This window comes from Myotis nattereri, assembly GCF_964212035.1.
Source record: "Myotis nattereri genome assembly, chromosome: 3".
Classification (NCBI taxonomy): domain Eukaryota; kingdom Metazoa; phylum Chordata; class Mammalia; order Chiroptera; family Vespertilionidae; genus Myotis; species Myotis nattereri.
The window spans coordinates 51080019-51095647 of NC_138077.1; the positions used below are offsets into that span (position 1 = coordinate 51080019).

At 38.0% G+C, this 15629-nt stretch overlaps 1 protein-coding gene across 2 annotated transcripts in view; it reads left to right on the forward strand.

Annotated features, from left to right (window-relative positions):
* OPA1 (OPA1 mitochondrial dynamin like GTPase) overlaps positions 1-15629 on the forward strand; it is a 91814-nt gene that overhangs the window by 33666 nt on the left and 42519 nt on the right. For both annotated transcript variants that reach the window (XM_081087875.1, XM_081087876.1), the window contains 10 exons: positions 4129-4209; positions 4336-4410; positions 4726-4797; positions 4880-4979; positions 5315-5445; positions 8846-8918; positions 9012-9084; positions 10021-10136; positions 10965-11029; positions 12056-12132. In XM_081087875.1, the coding sequence (XP_080944001.1) occupies positions 4129-4209; positions 4336-4410; positions 4726-4797; positions 4880-4979; positions 5315-5445; positions 8846-8918; positions 9012-9084; positions 10021-10136; positions 10965-11029; positions 12056-12132 (863 nt within the window). The remainder of the gene's footprint in view (positions 1-4128; positions 4210-4335; positions 4411-4725; positions 4798-4879; positions 4980-5314; positions 5446-8845; positions 8919-9011; positions 9085-10020; positions 10137-10964; positions 11030-12055; positions 12133-15629) is intronic.

The window sequence follows — 15629 nt, forward strand, 5'->3', positions numbered from 1 at the left end:
AAGAGAGAGGGAGCAAAGTCATTGAGGTAAGAGTCTGGGACTCAGTGTACAAGTTGCCCATATAGAGCAATACTGACAATTCATCCATGGTTACAGGAAGGAAGTCTATGGCTTCAGAGTCTCTCATTCCAAAAATATTCATTAGGTGCTTAATATGTGCCAGCACTGTTCTAGGCAGTGTGTTGGTAAACAAAACAAAGGTCTTTGACATAATGGGGGATATGGTCTAGTAAGAGAGAGACAGATAATAATCTATTCTAATAAAAGGGTAATATGCTAATTAGGGTGGATGTCTTCTGGATGACCTTCCGGACAAAGCTGCAGTAGCTGCGAGGGCCAAGGCGCAGCTGCAAAGGGCCCAGGCTCAGGCCAGCAGTGGCAGCAGCAGCGGGGTAATGGGGGCAGCGCCTTCCCCTGATCTGCCGGGTCGCCTCCCGCAGAGGGAGGCCAGACTGCAGCTTAGGCCAGGGACCGGGGCCGAGGCAGAGGCAGTTAGGGGCGATCAGGCAGGCAGAGGAGCAAGTTAGGGGTGATCAAGCCAGCAGGGGAGCAAGTTAGAGGCGATCAGGCGGCAGGGGGGCAAGGTAGGAGCGATCAGGCCAGCAGGGGAGCAAGTTAGGGTCGATCAGGCTGGCAGGGGGGCAAAGTAGGGGCGATCAGGCCAGCAGGCAGAGGCAGTTAGGGGTGATCAGGCAGGCAGGCAAGCAGTTAGGAAGCAGTGGTCCCGGATTACGAGAGGGATGTCCCAGATTGGAGAGGGTGCAGACTGGGGTGAGGGACCCCCGTCTTGTGCATGAATTTCATACACCGGGCCTCTAGTAGACATAGTAAGTAACTAAGTTACATAGTATGCTAGGAGGTGGTAAGTGTGCACAGAAGGAAACAGTGGAGCCGGGCAACGGGAATGGTGGTACCAGGGTACTGGTAAGCTGCATGAGGAGGTGACAGCTGAAGATTTGCAGAAAGTGAGGGGGGGATTCTGTGGGTATCCTGTTCAAGAGTGTTTCGTGCAGAGAGAACATTACTGCACAGCTCCTGAGATAGGTAGCTGCTTAGTGTGTTCCAGGCCAGTGTGGCGAGAGCAGAGTGAAGAGCAGCCAGGTGATGAGGTCAGAGGGATACTGGGGAGAACAGATTATTGGAGCCTTGTAGGTTATCATGCAAACTTTGGTTTTTGTTTTGAATAAAATGGAAGCCAGTGCAGTGTTTTGAGCAGAATAATGACATACTTTTTAAAAGGCTCACTCTGGCTGCTCTGTTGAAATAGACATTGGCAAGAGGTGTAGAACCAAGGAGACCAGGTGGGAAGCTATTGGAGTACCCAGGTGATTCTTGTACCAGAGAAGTAGCAGTGAAATTGGTAAAAAATGGTTGAATCTGTGATGGAAGTAGGATCTACATGATTTTTTTACATATTTGATATGGAGAGAGAGGAAGTCAGTTGTCAGGATGACGAGGTTTTGGCCTGAATAAATTAAAGCATGCGATTGGCATGGGGGAGTCTGGATTAGAATGAATTAGCTTTGGGGAAGAAAATCAGGGGTTTGGGACTTGTTAACAAACAAGAAATTGGATATACAAGTTTGTAGAGCGGTCTGGGCAAGCTAGAGACTTAAATTTAGGAGTCATAATCAAATATCTAAAGGTAATATAGAGAGCCCTGGTCTTCCTGGGTAAGATCACCATGGGAGTGAGTAGAGAGAGAGAAGACAGAATGGAGGCTTGTGTCCTGGGCACTCCCAACATTAGAGATTGAGGGAAATAGAAGCAATGAAGGAGTTTGTGAAGGAGCAACCAGTGTGTTAGGAGGGAAATCAGAGCACTGTGGTCTGTGTCCTGAAAGTCAGGAAGAAAATACCCAGGAGGAAGGAGTGGCGTGCAAGGTCAGTGCTGCTGGTAACCAAGGAAGGTGGAGACTAAGAACTGATTATTGAATTTACAGTGGAGGCAAGTAAGTGGCATTGTGGACACATTTCCTTCTGATTGCTTCTACTCCCTCAGAGACATAAGCTAGATTATCAGCTGTTAAGTAGAGAGAGGGGAGAGGGTATTGAAGATTGAATAAGTGGGGAGTGTGAAGTCTTTTCTAGGCGAGTGATGAGTCCAGGAATGAGTTGATGAGGGAAGTCAAGAAATATTAGGATTGCTGAGTGGTACTGATGTCCCCATTAAGGTCTGGACACAACTTTAAAGGGACACTGTATGGTTGTGTGTGTGTGGTTTTTTTTTCTTTTAGTTCAGCTGGTGGTGTATTATAGAATAGTTGGAGAATTGGAGACTTGAAATCACCAAGGATGAAGGCCAGAATAGTGGTAGAAAATGAGACAGTGAGGCTGATGCTAAAATCTTTTAGAAATGGAGTTTTTTTATAATGGCAACAAGCAGTTTGGTGTGATTCATACAGAGTGCACTGGGGTCTGGCTGCAAATTCAACCATGTTGTGTCAAGCTAGTTTCTTTTTCATTGCTCCATAGCAGTGATTTTTAAACTGTATGCCGCAAGAATTTTTAAAGCATGCTGTACCTGACTATTTAGTCAGGGGCACTGACCTCTTTTCTCTTACATTGTCAAATAAAAAAAGTACAATAGCCAACACAATAGCCATTTGGTATGAATGAATCAAAATTATACCTATTTTTTGCTGTTCTTGTTAGACCAATAGAAGATATATTTTTTGGTGTGTTGAAGAATTATAGTAATTAACCTCATGGTGTGCCATGAGATGAAAAGGTTAAAAATCACTGTTCTGTGGCATTGTTTGGCTGTACCACACTTTACGGATCTATTTGGAATACTTCTAATTTAGGAAGAAAATGAACCGACTACACCTCATATCATGCTCTGTAATTGACTGTAAAAACATTTTAACCTACCTTTTACATTGTTAGCAGCACCCTAATTGTAGTGGCTATCGATGATGTTACATTTTAGGGGTTCACTTTCTTCTGTCAGGCTGATCCAGCATGAACACATTTCCTTGAAACCAACAAGACTGGTCTCTCTCCAGTGTGCCCTTCCTCCTGTAGTATTTACCAGGATTTCTCCTGGGTTGACTCTGAACTCCAGATTTTTGTGTCACCTGAAGAGTGGGATCTCCAGAATCTTGAATCTTGACTTAGTGTGTTAGTCTCGTTAGAAGCTTCTTTCTGCTTTGTTTCTTAATGTGTAAATGCCTCAAAGGGAAATTGTACGCAGAATATTCTGGAGGGCTCAGAATTTGGAGATTCATCACTGCTGTGAATTTTTCTCTGGAACTTTGGCAACCTGAATAGTGGCTGCCTGGGCTTCTCAGTCCAGTAAAATTGTTACAAAGTTTTAAGCTTTTCTCTCAGGCCACAAATTAGCAGATGCCCTGGGGAAAATACCTGCAGGAATATCCCCCACAAATTCTTTAGGGTCTTGGACTCAGTCCAGGTTGCTCTCTGATGCCTTCAAACAGCTGGTTTTGTTTTCTAGCCTGTTAATCTAACCTCAGTAGAAGGAATTGTATTTTAAAAGTGAAATTGGATCATTATAGTGAAGCTTGAAAAGTTACACTTAAAAAATCAAGGAATGTGAAGTTGAGAAGTTGAAACCATTGATGGTTAACCTATAAGTTGTTAGAGAATTTCTTGCACATATGGCACTGTTTGGGGAAAGGCTGTCTTAGCTCTTCGAGTCAATTCTTCATACTATCCCACCTACAACAGTTGATACAGTTAGCTCTCAATAAGTAGGTGTTAAATAAGTGAATTGTCCTTTATCTGAATTTACCTGTGAAGTTAAAGGCAAGGTTTTCTTTTAGTTTTACAGGTTTTAAATTGGTGGTTTTGTGCTCAGTACTCTATATAATGACTATGAGACAAAAAGGGCAGTAGTATTTTAGGTCATGAAAGATACAAAGTAGCTATAGATCTTGTTGGGCAATCACAATACATGTGATAGGTGTATGAACAATACAGATAAAGAACTCTGTGGTCTCCACATTGCTGTGTTGACAGTCCCCAGGGATCCTCCTGATGTGTATGTAGTATGAAGGGACACTTGGATTTGTGCGATGCAGGGGCCCTGTCTAGACCATGTAAGTGCTGTGGGAATTAATATGAACTGTAAGTGCATTATTACATTTCAATTTTCTATTAATTCCAGGTGACACTGAGTGAAGGTCCTCACCACGTAGCATTGTTTAAAGATAGTTCTCGAGAGTTTGATCTTACCAAGGAGGAAGATGTAAGTAGCATTCATGTGAGGTTAATGTGTGTAACTTTATAACCTGCGTAAGCTTATGAAAGACAACTACAGGGAATATTTGTTAACTGAAGGTTTTCTCAGGACTTCGTTGTTTTCCGTTCATAGCTTGCAGCATTAAGACATGAAATAGAACTACGAATGAGGAAAAATGTGAAAGAAGGCTGTACTGTTAGCCCTGAGGTGAGTGTGCAATTCATTTCATCAGTGTTTTGTGGAATCTAATGATCATGATATGAAATAAATCATGATATTGACATTGATATTTAGATTGCTGCTATTCCAAGATAACAGATATTTTTAATATTCCTAATAATATATCATTTTGTAGGAAATTGTCTTAGAATAATTACTTTTAGGATCAGAAAAAGAATAACATTTTTCTGAGCACCATATCTGAATGGGATGAGATATAGACTTTTCAGACTATATATCACCAAAGAGTTCCTAACAGATTTCCCCCCCAATATTTTTTGTTTTGTTTTGTCCCCTGAGTAGACCATATCCTTAAATGTAAAAGGCCCTGGACTGCAGAGGATGGTGCTTGTTGACTTACCAGGTGTGATTAATGTAAGTATATATAAAACTTGTATTTTGTCGTATTCCTTTGTGGAAAACATTTATAATGACATTTAAAACCTTTTTCTTTAAGACTGTGACATCAGGCATGGCTCCTGACACAAAGGAAACTATTTTCAGTATGAGCAAAGCTTATATGCAGAATCCTAATGCCATCATCCTATGCATTCAAGGTAAATATATCACAAGATTTTAATTGCACTGATACGCTTCCTTTAGCAATCCAGGCTTTGCTCTAAATATGCATGTTACATAAACATGCAAGATAAATACGTTTCACCCTCTTTTATTTGTTTTATTGGTAAATAGAATTGAAGTTGGGAATAATTTTGTAAATTTTACTGTAGGCATCATAGAAATTTTTATTGGCTAGAATATCTTTTCATAACAAAAGATGTATTAAGAAAATTTTTCTTACTATAATGTAGACACAACAGTGTAGCTTGTAGAAATTTTAAAAATCCATTTTGCAATTATTACAGTGTCATATTTTTATTTTATTTTTCAGATGGATCTGTGGATGCCGAACGCAGCATTGTTACAGACTTGGTCAGTCAAATGGATCCTCATGGAAGAAGGACAATATTTGTTTTGACCAAAGTAGACCTGGCAGAGAAAAATGTGGCTAGCCCAAGCAGGGTGAGGTTCTTTATTATGAGACAAAAGATTCTTTGTACAAAAACTTGTATTTTACCTTATTCCTGTGTGGAAACCATTTATAATGATATGACAGGAACTGTGTGTAAAAAAAAAAAAAAAATTCTTATGGAATACTTTATCAGAGAGTAGTAGAGGGGTTTTTTTGGTTTTCTGTAAAAACAAAGTATTGGAAAGTTATAGTAAATTATTTAAGTGCAATTTTGAGGTATAAATAAAATTCCATAATTATAGTTTGCTAATGTTGTATACTCTACTTTAAACAATTGTGTATGCTGACATACTGTCATTAACCTCATTCGTGATGTTTCTTTTTAAATTGATGTTCATAAATTAGTATAACACTAGTGACAGTAAAGATTCCTTTTGGACCCTATGTATACCTTTTTTTTTTTTTTTTTTTTTTTGCAGAAAAACATTGTCTTTCCTAACATCAAAGACTGTATTTGATCATATAGCAGATTTTTATAATAGAGAAGGCATTAGATTGGGTGTTAGCAGTCTTATCTGTGCCCCACCACCAACTGGTGTGCCCTTGGGCAGATTTTGTTACTTTTCTGTATCTAGTCAATGCACAATCCGGCCTAGTAGTGTAGTTCAGTGATTTTCAACCGGTGTGCTGCAAAAAATTTTAAAACGTGCAATTCCTGAGTATTTAGTCAGGAGCCCGATCTCTTTTCTCTTAGATTCAAATAAAAAAAATAACAACAGCCAACACAACAATAGCTATCTAGAGTAAATGAATCAAAATAGTACCTACTTTTTTGTTGGATCGGCAAAAAATATATTTTTTGGTGTGCCGCAGAATTTTAGTAATTAGTTTATGTGTACCATGAGATGAAAAAGGTTAAAAATAGTTGGTCTAGTTGATCTCTAGGGTCATTTCATTCTGAAATTCTGTGACTTCAACTTCTTATACACGTTGCTCAGTGTCCCTAAAGGAAAGAGGTTTATTTCAAGGTAACATTATGTGTGTTATTGGGGTTCAGGTCTTGACTTAGGTCATGCTCTCTACTTAATTGTAAAGGTGTAAGGTATCCTCATTAAGAGTGAAGAATATGTAGCCAGATTGCTTGGTTTCAAATCCTGGCCCTACTGTTTGATAGCTTTGTAAACTGGGAAAAGTTATTTAAGTTTTTTAGTGCTTTAGGCTTCCTCATCTGTTGGAAATGAAGGTACTAATGGTACTAGCTCATAAGTTGTGAAGGTTTAATGAGTTCAATACTTGTTTTAAAAGTGGTTGAAATAGTGCTTGGCACAAAAGTATTATACACAGGGTGGCTGTCATCTGTTATTATTTTATTATTATTATATTCTTATTCCCCATGGAACAACAACTTCAGATATAACCTATCCCTGCCTAGAATTTCTCTCCTTTCCACCTGAAGCTTTCTGGAACTGGGCCTCTCTGTCAGGTTCCCAAGACAGATCCCTCTTATGTTCACTGATTGGTGGACTCACAGGACTCAAGCACATAGTTATACTTACACATAAGATTTATTTCAATGAAAGGAGACAAAGCAAAATCACAAAGGGAAAAGGGACAAGAGATGATATGATGTCTGGAGGAAACCAGGCTCACGTTTTCAAGAGTCCTCTCCCAGCAGAGTCACGGAGGACATGCTTAATCCCTCCAGCAACAGGGTGCTCATTAGAGACTCAGCACCTAAGGTTTTTATAGGGACCTGGTTATTAGGCACCCTCAGGTACCAAAATACAGGCGCCCAAAGGAAAGCAGACGTTCAGCATAAGCCACATTGCTTGCACAATTGAGCTACTGTTATTTAGGGAAAGTTTTATATCATTGTAGGGAATTGTTTACTAGTTTAGTTCCCAGATGCCAGCGTAGGACAAGAAGGCCTTTCTGAGGACTGTGTTAACTCTTTAATCTGACCTTGGCTTTGCCTTATTTTATGGGTGAGGCATGCTGTGGCAGTATTTGTCCAAAAATGGAGAGAGGGGGAGAAGTAGGTGAAAGCAAATTTCTGTGCTTTCTTCCCATCTCTCTCCATTATTTTCATTTCTTTTTCCTCTTGTCTAGAATAGTGAGTTTGCATTTCTTTTGAAATGTAATTTAAGCTCATAGCAGTCCTTTTTTATGCCAGAGTCAGCGTTAGCTTAGGAATGTGGCCTATCTTAGAGCAGGGATTCTTACCTCAGTAAGTCTTCAACTGGAGGGCCTTCTGGGAGTAGGAACTCTTTTACACTGTGTGAATGATAGATCTCTGTACAAATGTGCATTTTTCTAGGGCCAGAGACTGTAGTTTTGGTTATATATTTAGAAAAAGATTTTTGACCCTAAAAGAGTTGAGAACCAATGGGTACAAATATTTTTTTTACAAAGAGTATAAAAAGACAGTCCAACTTGGTTAGAATTTAGATATTTGCAGAAGAATATGGAGAAATAATAGCAGGTACCATTCATTGAATATTCTGCATTCCTGGCACTGTGCTAAGTATCATTATCATATATAGAGGCCTGGTACATGAATTTGTGCACCAGTGGGGTCCCTCTGCCTGTCTTGTGGGATCGGGCTGAAACCGGCTTTCTGACATCCCCTGAGGGGTCCCGAATTGTGAGAGGGCGCAGGCCAGGCCAAGGGACCCCACTGTTGCTCGATCAGGGCCGGGGAGCGACATGGGAGGTTGGCCAGCCAGAGAGGTACTGCAGAAGGGCTCCAGGACATGCCCAGCCCATCTTGCTCAGTCCCAATCAGCCAGACCCCAACAGCAAGCTAATCTGTGGATTGGAGCATCTGCCCCCTGGTGGTCAGTGCATGTCATAGTGATCGGTTGAGTGACCTTAGCATATCATTAGCATATTATGCTTTGATTGGTTGAATGGCTGACTGGTCGACTGGACACTTAGCATATTATGGCCAGAGGGAAGCCCGGGTCCCTGGTGCCTGTCAGTGGCTAGAGGGAAGCCTGGGTCCCAGGTGCCAGAGGGAAGCCGGTGCCAGAAGCTGGGGGAAGGAAGGCCTACTCTTGCACAAATTTCGTGCATCCGGTCTCTAGTATAGGATAATTTTCTTAACAACCATTTTGAAAAAGTTGGAGTATACTTAAGGCCACATAGCTAGTAAGTGGCAGAGCAGAAATTCAAACAGAGGCCTGACTCCAAAGCAGTACACATCATTCTAAGTTTTAGTTTTGATACTTGTGTTTTAATAAAACATTTTTAATATACTAAAATTAAATGTATTTATTTTTCCCTCAAATAGAAATTGAAATACATTTTACTCCTTTTGTATAGGTTTACATATTTAAATTAACTGTACATATACAGCATTGTTAATTTTCCTTTCTAAATGGTATATAATGCTCTTTAAAATTATGTAAACCTTTATCTCACATTTATTTTTCTCACTTTTAAAAATAGATTCAGCAGATAATTGAAGGAAAACTCTTCCCAATGAAAGCTCTAGGTTATTTTGCTGTTGTAACAGGAAAAGGTATGCAAAGGTGGATTACTGTAATTGAAGTGTTTGTTGTTTTCAAGTGATAAACATTTTCTCAGCGAGAACTTCACCATCATCTTTCCCTAGGAAACAGCTCCGAAAGCATAGAAGCAATAAGAGAATATGAAGAAGAATTTTTTCAGAATTCAAAACTCCTAAAGTAGGTATCTTGTTTAAACATTTACAGATTTGATAGTGAGGGAGTAGCTTGAACTAGTAGTTTTCACTTAAAAGTTTCTTTATAGCTGTTAGTTTAACATTGACTTTTCAGAATTTTTCCCAGATGGTACCTACTAAATAAGTCCTCCAGCTACCCTGACAGAACTCAGAGCAGTTTATCACATGGTGCAATACATGCTGATATAGCAAACTGCCCCTGGGGTGTGGGCAATGAATGACAGCATGGACACCTGAAGTTGTGTTACTTATAAAGTGATTTTTAAAAACCAACACTTACATTTTTAAATGCATGTATCTATTTCTCTTTCAGTGTTGGGGAAAATTGAAGTGGGCTGGGGATGTCAAAGGGGTATCCCTAAATACTAGTAGATATTGACAGAAATTATCAGAAAATATGATACTAAAGAAAAGCAAAAAGGAAGAGCTAAAGGGCAACTGAGTTATAATAAAACTTTATAAGTAGAGAGTCTCTTGAAGTGGAAAAGTATGTTTGCCTCCATATTAGTATAGTAAATCAATATCGTTCTCAGACATACTATTGAGTATTTTCCAAAGGGATAGGAGCTTACAGGTGTATAGAACTGTGCTGTCCAATACAGTAGTCACTAGCTTTGTGGGGTTATTTAAATTTAAAGTAGTTAACATCAAATAAAATTAAAACTTCATTTCTTAATCACACTAGCCACATATTTCAAGGACTCAATAACCCCATGAGGCTAGTAGTAACTACCATATTGGTTAATTTAGATATAGAATAGTTTCTTCATCACAGAAAATGTTATTGGACAGTGTTGCTATAAAAATGTATACGTGGGCTGTTCTCATTAGGTTATCATAACAAGCACATTCTCAAACTTAGTGATGGTATTGTCCTTTTGTTATTTTAGTATACTTTAACTCTTGTTACTTTTAATAGGGCCAGCATGCTAAAGGCACACCAGGTGACTACAAGGAATTTAAGCCTTGCTGTATCGGACTGCTTCTGGAAAATGGTACGAGAGTCAGTTGAACAACAGGCTGATAGTTTTAAAGGTAAGTTGGGTTTTTGAAATAAGGCAGCACATTTAGACATTGTATTAGCTGGCAATCTCAGGCATCCATGAGGTTCTTTACTCCCTTTAACAGTTGCTTTTCAGTTCATTTACTCTTAGATAGTATGTGGAAAATGCAGTATTACAAGAACGGGGTGTTTCCTCTCAGAGGAAACATTGCTGGGAGCACATTGCGAGCTTCAGCAGATTAGAAGGTGTTCAGTAGTATTTGGGAGAAAGAGCTTAGTAAACTGCAGTGAAGTCAGAGTCCCCCTTTGGGGGTTGAGGGGAGAGGAAATGTGTTAGGAATCAGAGCATTCTGCGCCTCGGCTAGTTCATGAATTCCATACTTTTCCTGCTCCATGGCTTTGCATCCATAGTTTCATTTGGTGATAGTACACATTTCTTCCTTTTTTTCATTTGGCAATCCTACCTGTTTATTCCATTTAGTTCCCAAGCAACCTTATAAGTATTAGTATTAGTCCCATTTTACAGAAGAGAAAACTGAGGACAGAGTACTTTGCCTAAGTAATACAACCAGCGTCATACAGCAGTAGACACAGCATTTGAATCTCGGTATAAATGCAGAGTCCATGCTCTTAACCACTGTACTAAACTCTTTTGTGGGCTGGATGTAGAAACTAGAGGCAAGGAGATTAGTTTGAAAAACTTGCAATATGAGATTCAGAAATGTTGAGAGCCCAGAGTACTCAGGAGGCATAGGTGCACACTTAAATTCAGTTAATGAAGAAGATATGCATGGTAGCCTTTAGCCACTGCCTGTGGAAAGAAAGAAAGTCCTCTAACTTGAACACCTGTCCTTCCTCAGCAACACGTTTCAACCTTGAAACTGAGTGGAAGAATAACTATCCTCGCCTGCGGGAGCTTGACCGGGTAATGTTTGTGCACCTCATGTATTTTGCATATATCTAATCCAGCGATTTTCAAACAGTGTGCTGCAAGGTATTTTAAAACATGCAGCACCTGGCTATTTAGTCAGGGGCACTGACCTCTTTTCCCTTAGATTGTCAAATGAAAAATAACAGTCAACACAATAGCTGTCTGATGTGAATGAGTTAAAATCACAACTATTTTTTTTTTTGTCAAATCAGCAAAAACTACAATATATTTTTTGGTGTGCACAGAATTTTAGTGATTAGTTTACGTGTGCCATCAGATGAAAAAGGTTGAAAATCGCTCATGTAATCTAATATTGCACTCTAACAAAATGTATGTTAATGAGCGAAATTTGGTAAGCTACATTGTTCTGGTTTTTACCATGATTACTAATTTAAAGCTGCAAGAATGCATTCCCAGGAACAGTTATTTTTCTACAATAATTTAAATTATTTTTAAAACATAACTAGGGTCATGGGATCTCAAAACAAGTATTTAAAAGTATTTTCTGAGATGAAGAATTTTTTAAAGGCATTATAGAATTAGTTGTATTTATGTAACGTAAACTTATACACCAACTTTTTTACCTTTTCAGCATTTACTGTTGAAGAATATACTCTAATTTGATGGGATTTAAATACTAGTTTTCCTTGATTTTAAAAATACCATTGGTTGTAAAATAGCATCAGTTTACTAATACACTAAGTTAATATGTATTACTACTTTCATATAACATTTGGTATGTGAAAAATTTATCTGAACAAATGTTATGTAAAAAACTGCATTCAGAATTAAGTGAGTAAGGTAGACATTTGTGTCAGTTTATTTGTCCTTGTCTGGATATTGCCATTTCTACAAAAGCTATTAGAAGAGAAGAGTGTTATTTGCTGGTCATGCATGCTTCAAACCTGAGCTCATCCTACTAGCCTGTCAGAGGCCTTCTTTTTAGTTATTTCTGAAAATCATGACAGGGCAAATGGACTCTCTTATGAAAATCTTATTTCTTGTATCTATATTGCCTAGAATGAACTATTTGAAAAGGCTAAAAATGAAATCCTCGATGAAGTTATCAGTCTGAGTCAGGTTACGCCAAAACATTGGTGAGTATTTGACCTTTCTTCAAAAACTCTACTCTATGAATTATAATTAAATACTAAAATTTAGATTGGTAAAGCTGTGATTTATTGTAGCTGTGACTCAATCCTCAAAATATAGGCAGAAACATAAATGTATCTACATACATAAACATAAATGTTCTAATCTACCTATTTAAGTAGAATAATTGTGTATTTATTAAGTATCTTGCTTTTTACTCTTTTTTGGAAGGATGGGGGCGGGTTGTAATTGCTAGAATGATTAATTTAAAACGGGGTGGGGAGGTAGGATGTCCGGGCTGTGGGCCATTTAACGCCCATGAAATCATGTGGATTGGCCCTGCCAATGCATTAGGGGTGAGTTAATTAAATGTTTCACCAAATAAAGCAGGCTAATTTTTAAGTTGATAATTTTTATATGGTCTGCAAATTATGTTATATATATCCAAATGGTCCTTGGCAGAAAAAAGGTTCCCCACACCTGATTTAAAAAGTTATCTCACTCCCATCTCAAAACCTGTAATGGCTTCATAGCACACATCCAAAGTTCCCTAAGTGGCCCTCAGAGGCCTGCATGACCTGGCCCCAGCTGCCTTTTCACCCTCTTCCACTCTGCCCTTTATTTGAGAACTCTAATGACCTGGCTGTCTTGCAGTTCTTTAGGCAGCTCTATATTCTTTGAAAATCTGATTGCTTTGGGCCTTTTTTTACCTTTAGTATGTTTTGTACAAATCACTATTCAAATTGAATCCTATTTGAAATTTTTCTTAAATAGCAAGTAAATACATCCTTTTGAAAAATACTCATGCAAGTGTTTCAAGGCAAGCTATCACCTTCAACTTACGCTTTTTGTAAATTTGGGTGCTCTTAAATTTGTTGGAGTGGGCACTGTAACCAAAGTGGGTTCTATATACCTCAAGTAAGCTATGTCTAAATAGCCCTTAGATTTTTTGCAATCATCTGTTAATTATCAAATTCCTGGTGCATATCTTATCTAATGAAATCTGTGGTATCTTAAAGAATTTATCACTCTTGGAGCAGAACTATTCTTACTGCCATGCATTATAAATAGTTTCTGTACCTCTCCTGTTTGCTCAGTTTAAAATTATCAAAATTGACCCTACATAGTAGTGTCCAATGCTTGAGTTTGAATTCAGTATTACTAGTTTCCCCATCCTAGTGACCTTTCTTCTTCAGTAGTGAACACTTTTCTCTCTTTAAGCCGTCAAAGTTTACCTGTTTTTAATCTCCCCTATTAAAAACAAAAACAAAAAAAAGGGTTTTGGTCTATACTTATTAATTATATACAACACAACTTATCTTTGTTATTCTTTGTATTTTAAGCCAGTTCTATGGCTTTATGTAAGCCAATTCATTTTTTAATTTACAAGGGATAGCTATATGTGCATGCATGTGTGTATGTACACAGGGAATGAATATAATACTACTCATACTAGGTTGTATGAGGATAATGAACATAAAAGATGATTTGTAAACTGTAATAACTAATAATGCCATTTATGGCAGAAAAATTTGATGTTTCTGTAAGTTCAGGGCATCATCAAATGGCATGGTTGGTTTTGTTTGAGCAGAGCAAGTCTGTAATCAAAGTTACCAGCAAGAAAACGAGCCTTAATGGTAAATCTCATTTATTTAGCACACAAGTGGCTGAGGAGAATTGTGCAGGGACAGAGAAGGCAAGGGGGAGAGAGCTGGGACAGTTCGCTGCTAGACATTTACTCTGTGCTGCTGGAGCAGATGATTTTGTATATTTTCATCATTTTTTTTTTTTTAGGCATTATAGCTTAACACAAATATAGATCAAAATAGCAGGTCCTAATTTTAACTGTTCATACCACATTGAATTCACCTGCAATGTACCCCAAACATTTTTTAAAAATATATTTCATTGATTTCAGAGAGGAAGGGAGAGGGAGAGAGAGAGAGAAACATCAATGATGAGAAAGATTCATTGATTGATCGGCTGCTTCTTGCACGCCTCCTACTGGGGATCAAGCCCGCAACTTGGGCATGTGCCCTTGACTAGAATTGAACCTTGGACCCTTCAGTCCACAGGCTGATGTTCTATCCACTAAGCCAAACCAGCTAGAGCTGTACCCCAAACATTTTATATTTGTGACATATTGATGTCTTAGGTAGTTTCTTTTTACTGCATAATGCTTTATGTGATATTTTAGAATGTGTGCTTAAGATCCTTATAATTGTTAAGGTCATAGGACTGTTTGATCTATATATGTGCTCTGGAAGCAGTGTTATAAGCATTTCATGTCCTAAAATAATTGTTTGTTATTCAGTTATAGACATTCTACTATACTTTAATTATATTTTAAGAAAGTTATTGGGGGTTTAGGCTTGACATATGGTACATTATAGTGAGAAATAGGCTCTCAACATTTTCACACAATATACCTGATCATCAAGAATCAATTACTGACATTAAGCTGGAGATACTGGTATATCATTAACATGATCTGACCATCATCATAGATATTTTTTTCCATATGTCATTTGGAAGAATAGCTGGCTAGATTTATAGAAACACACTTTTTAAAAGAAATGGTACCATGGTATAGATACAATTTTTGCTGAAGGATATTAAGTTTATTTTGTTGAAGTTAGAAGAATGAAAGGAAAATGGGAATGCACAGTTGAGACCTCTAACTCAAATTTAAGGAATCAAAAAGGATTTCTGATATAATCTGAGATGTAAAGGTCATAGGTAAAGGCAGTTTGTGATATTGCAGAACCAGGAGGTGAAAGCAAGAAAGGTGAAGCAGGTAGCTGAAGACCGTCACCCCTAGTTTTAGCATAGAAGGAGGAAGGAGGCGGGAGATAAAACAATGAATATAAGCAAGACATAGATTATTCTGGGCCTTACAAGCCAAGTTCAGAAGACTGGAATTTATCCTATGAGCAGTGAAGGCCATTGAGGAGGTTTAGGTCAGATTTGCATTTTAGAAATATCTTTGTAGTTGAGAAAGTGGAAAACAGGTGGAGAAAATTGTAGGCAAGGAGGCAGTTGTTGTAGTAATCTAGACAAGACATCAAAGTGGATTGAGTTTGAATGGTGGTTGTGCAAGTGGAGAAGTGGAGACATTCTGAGATATTTAATAGGTTACCTAGAAGATAGAATATACAGGATTTAGTGATTGGATGCAAAAGTAATGGAGAAGAGGCAATTAAACAGAGAGTACATCGACATACAGTAATTACTTTGTTAGGAGTCTATGGAATCAAGATAAATTTGACAAAGATGAGCACATAAGAATATTTACCATGGTTTTGTTTATAAGTGTAAAAAAATTGAAGTGTAAAAAAACTTGTTCACTATTTGGAATCATGTAATATTTGATGTATCCATAGATAGATTACTGTAGAGCCATTGAAAAATATAGGATGTTGACATGGAAAACTGTATGATGTACTTTTAAGTTTAAAAAAGTATTTATAAAGCAGTATGTGTAATGATCTACTTCTGTAAA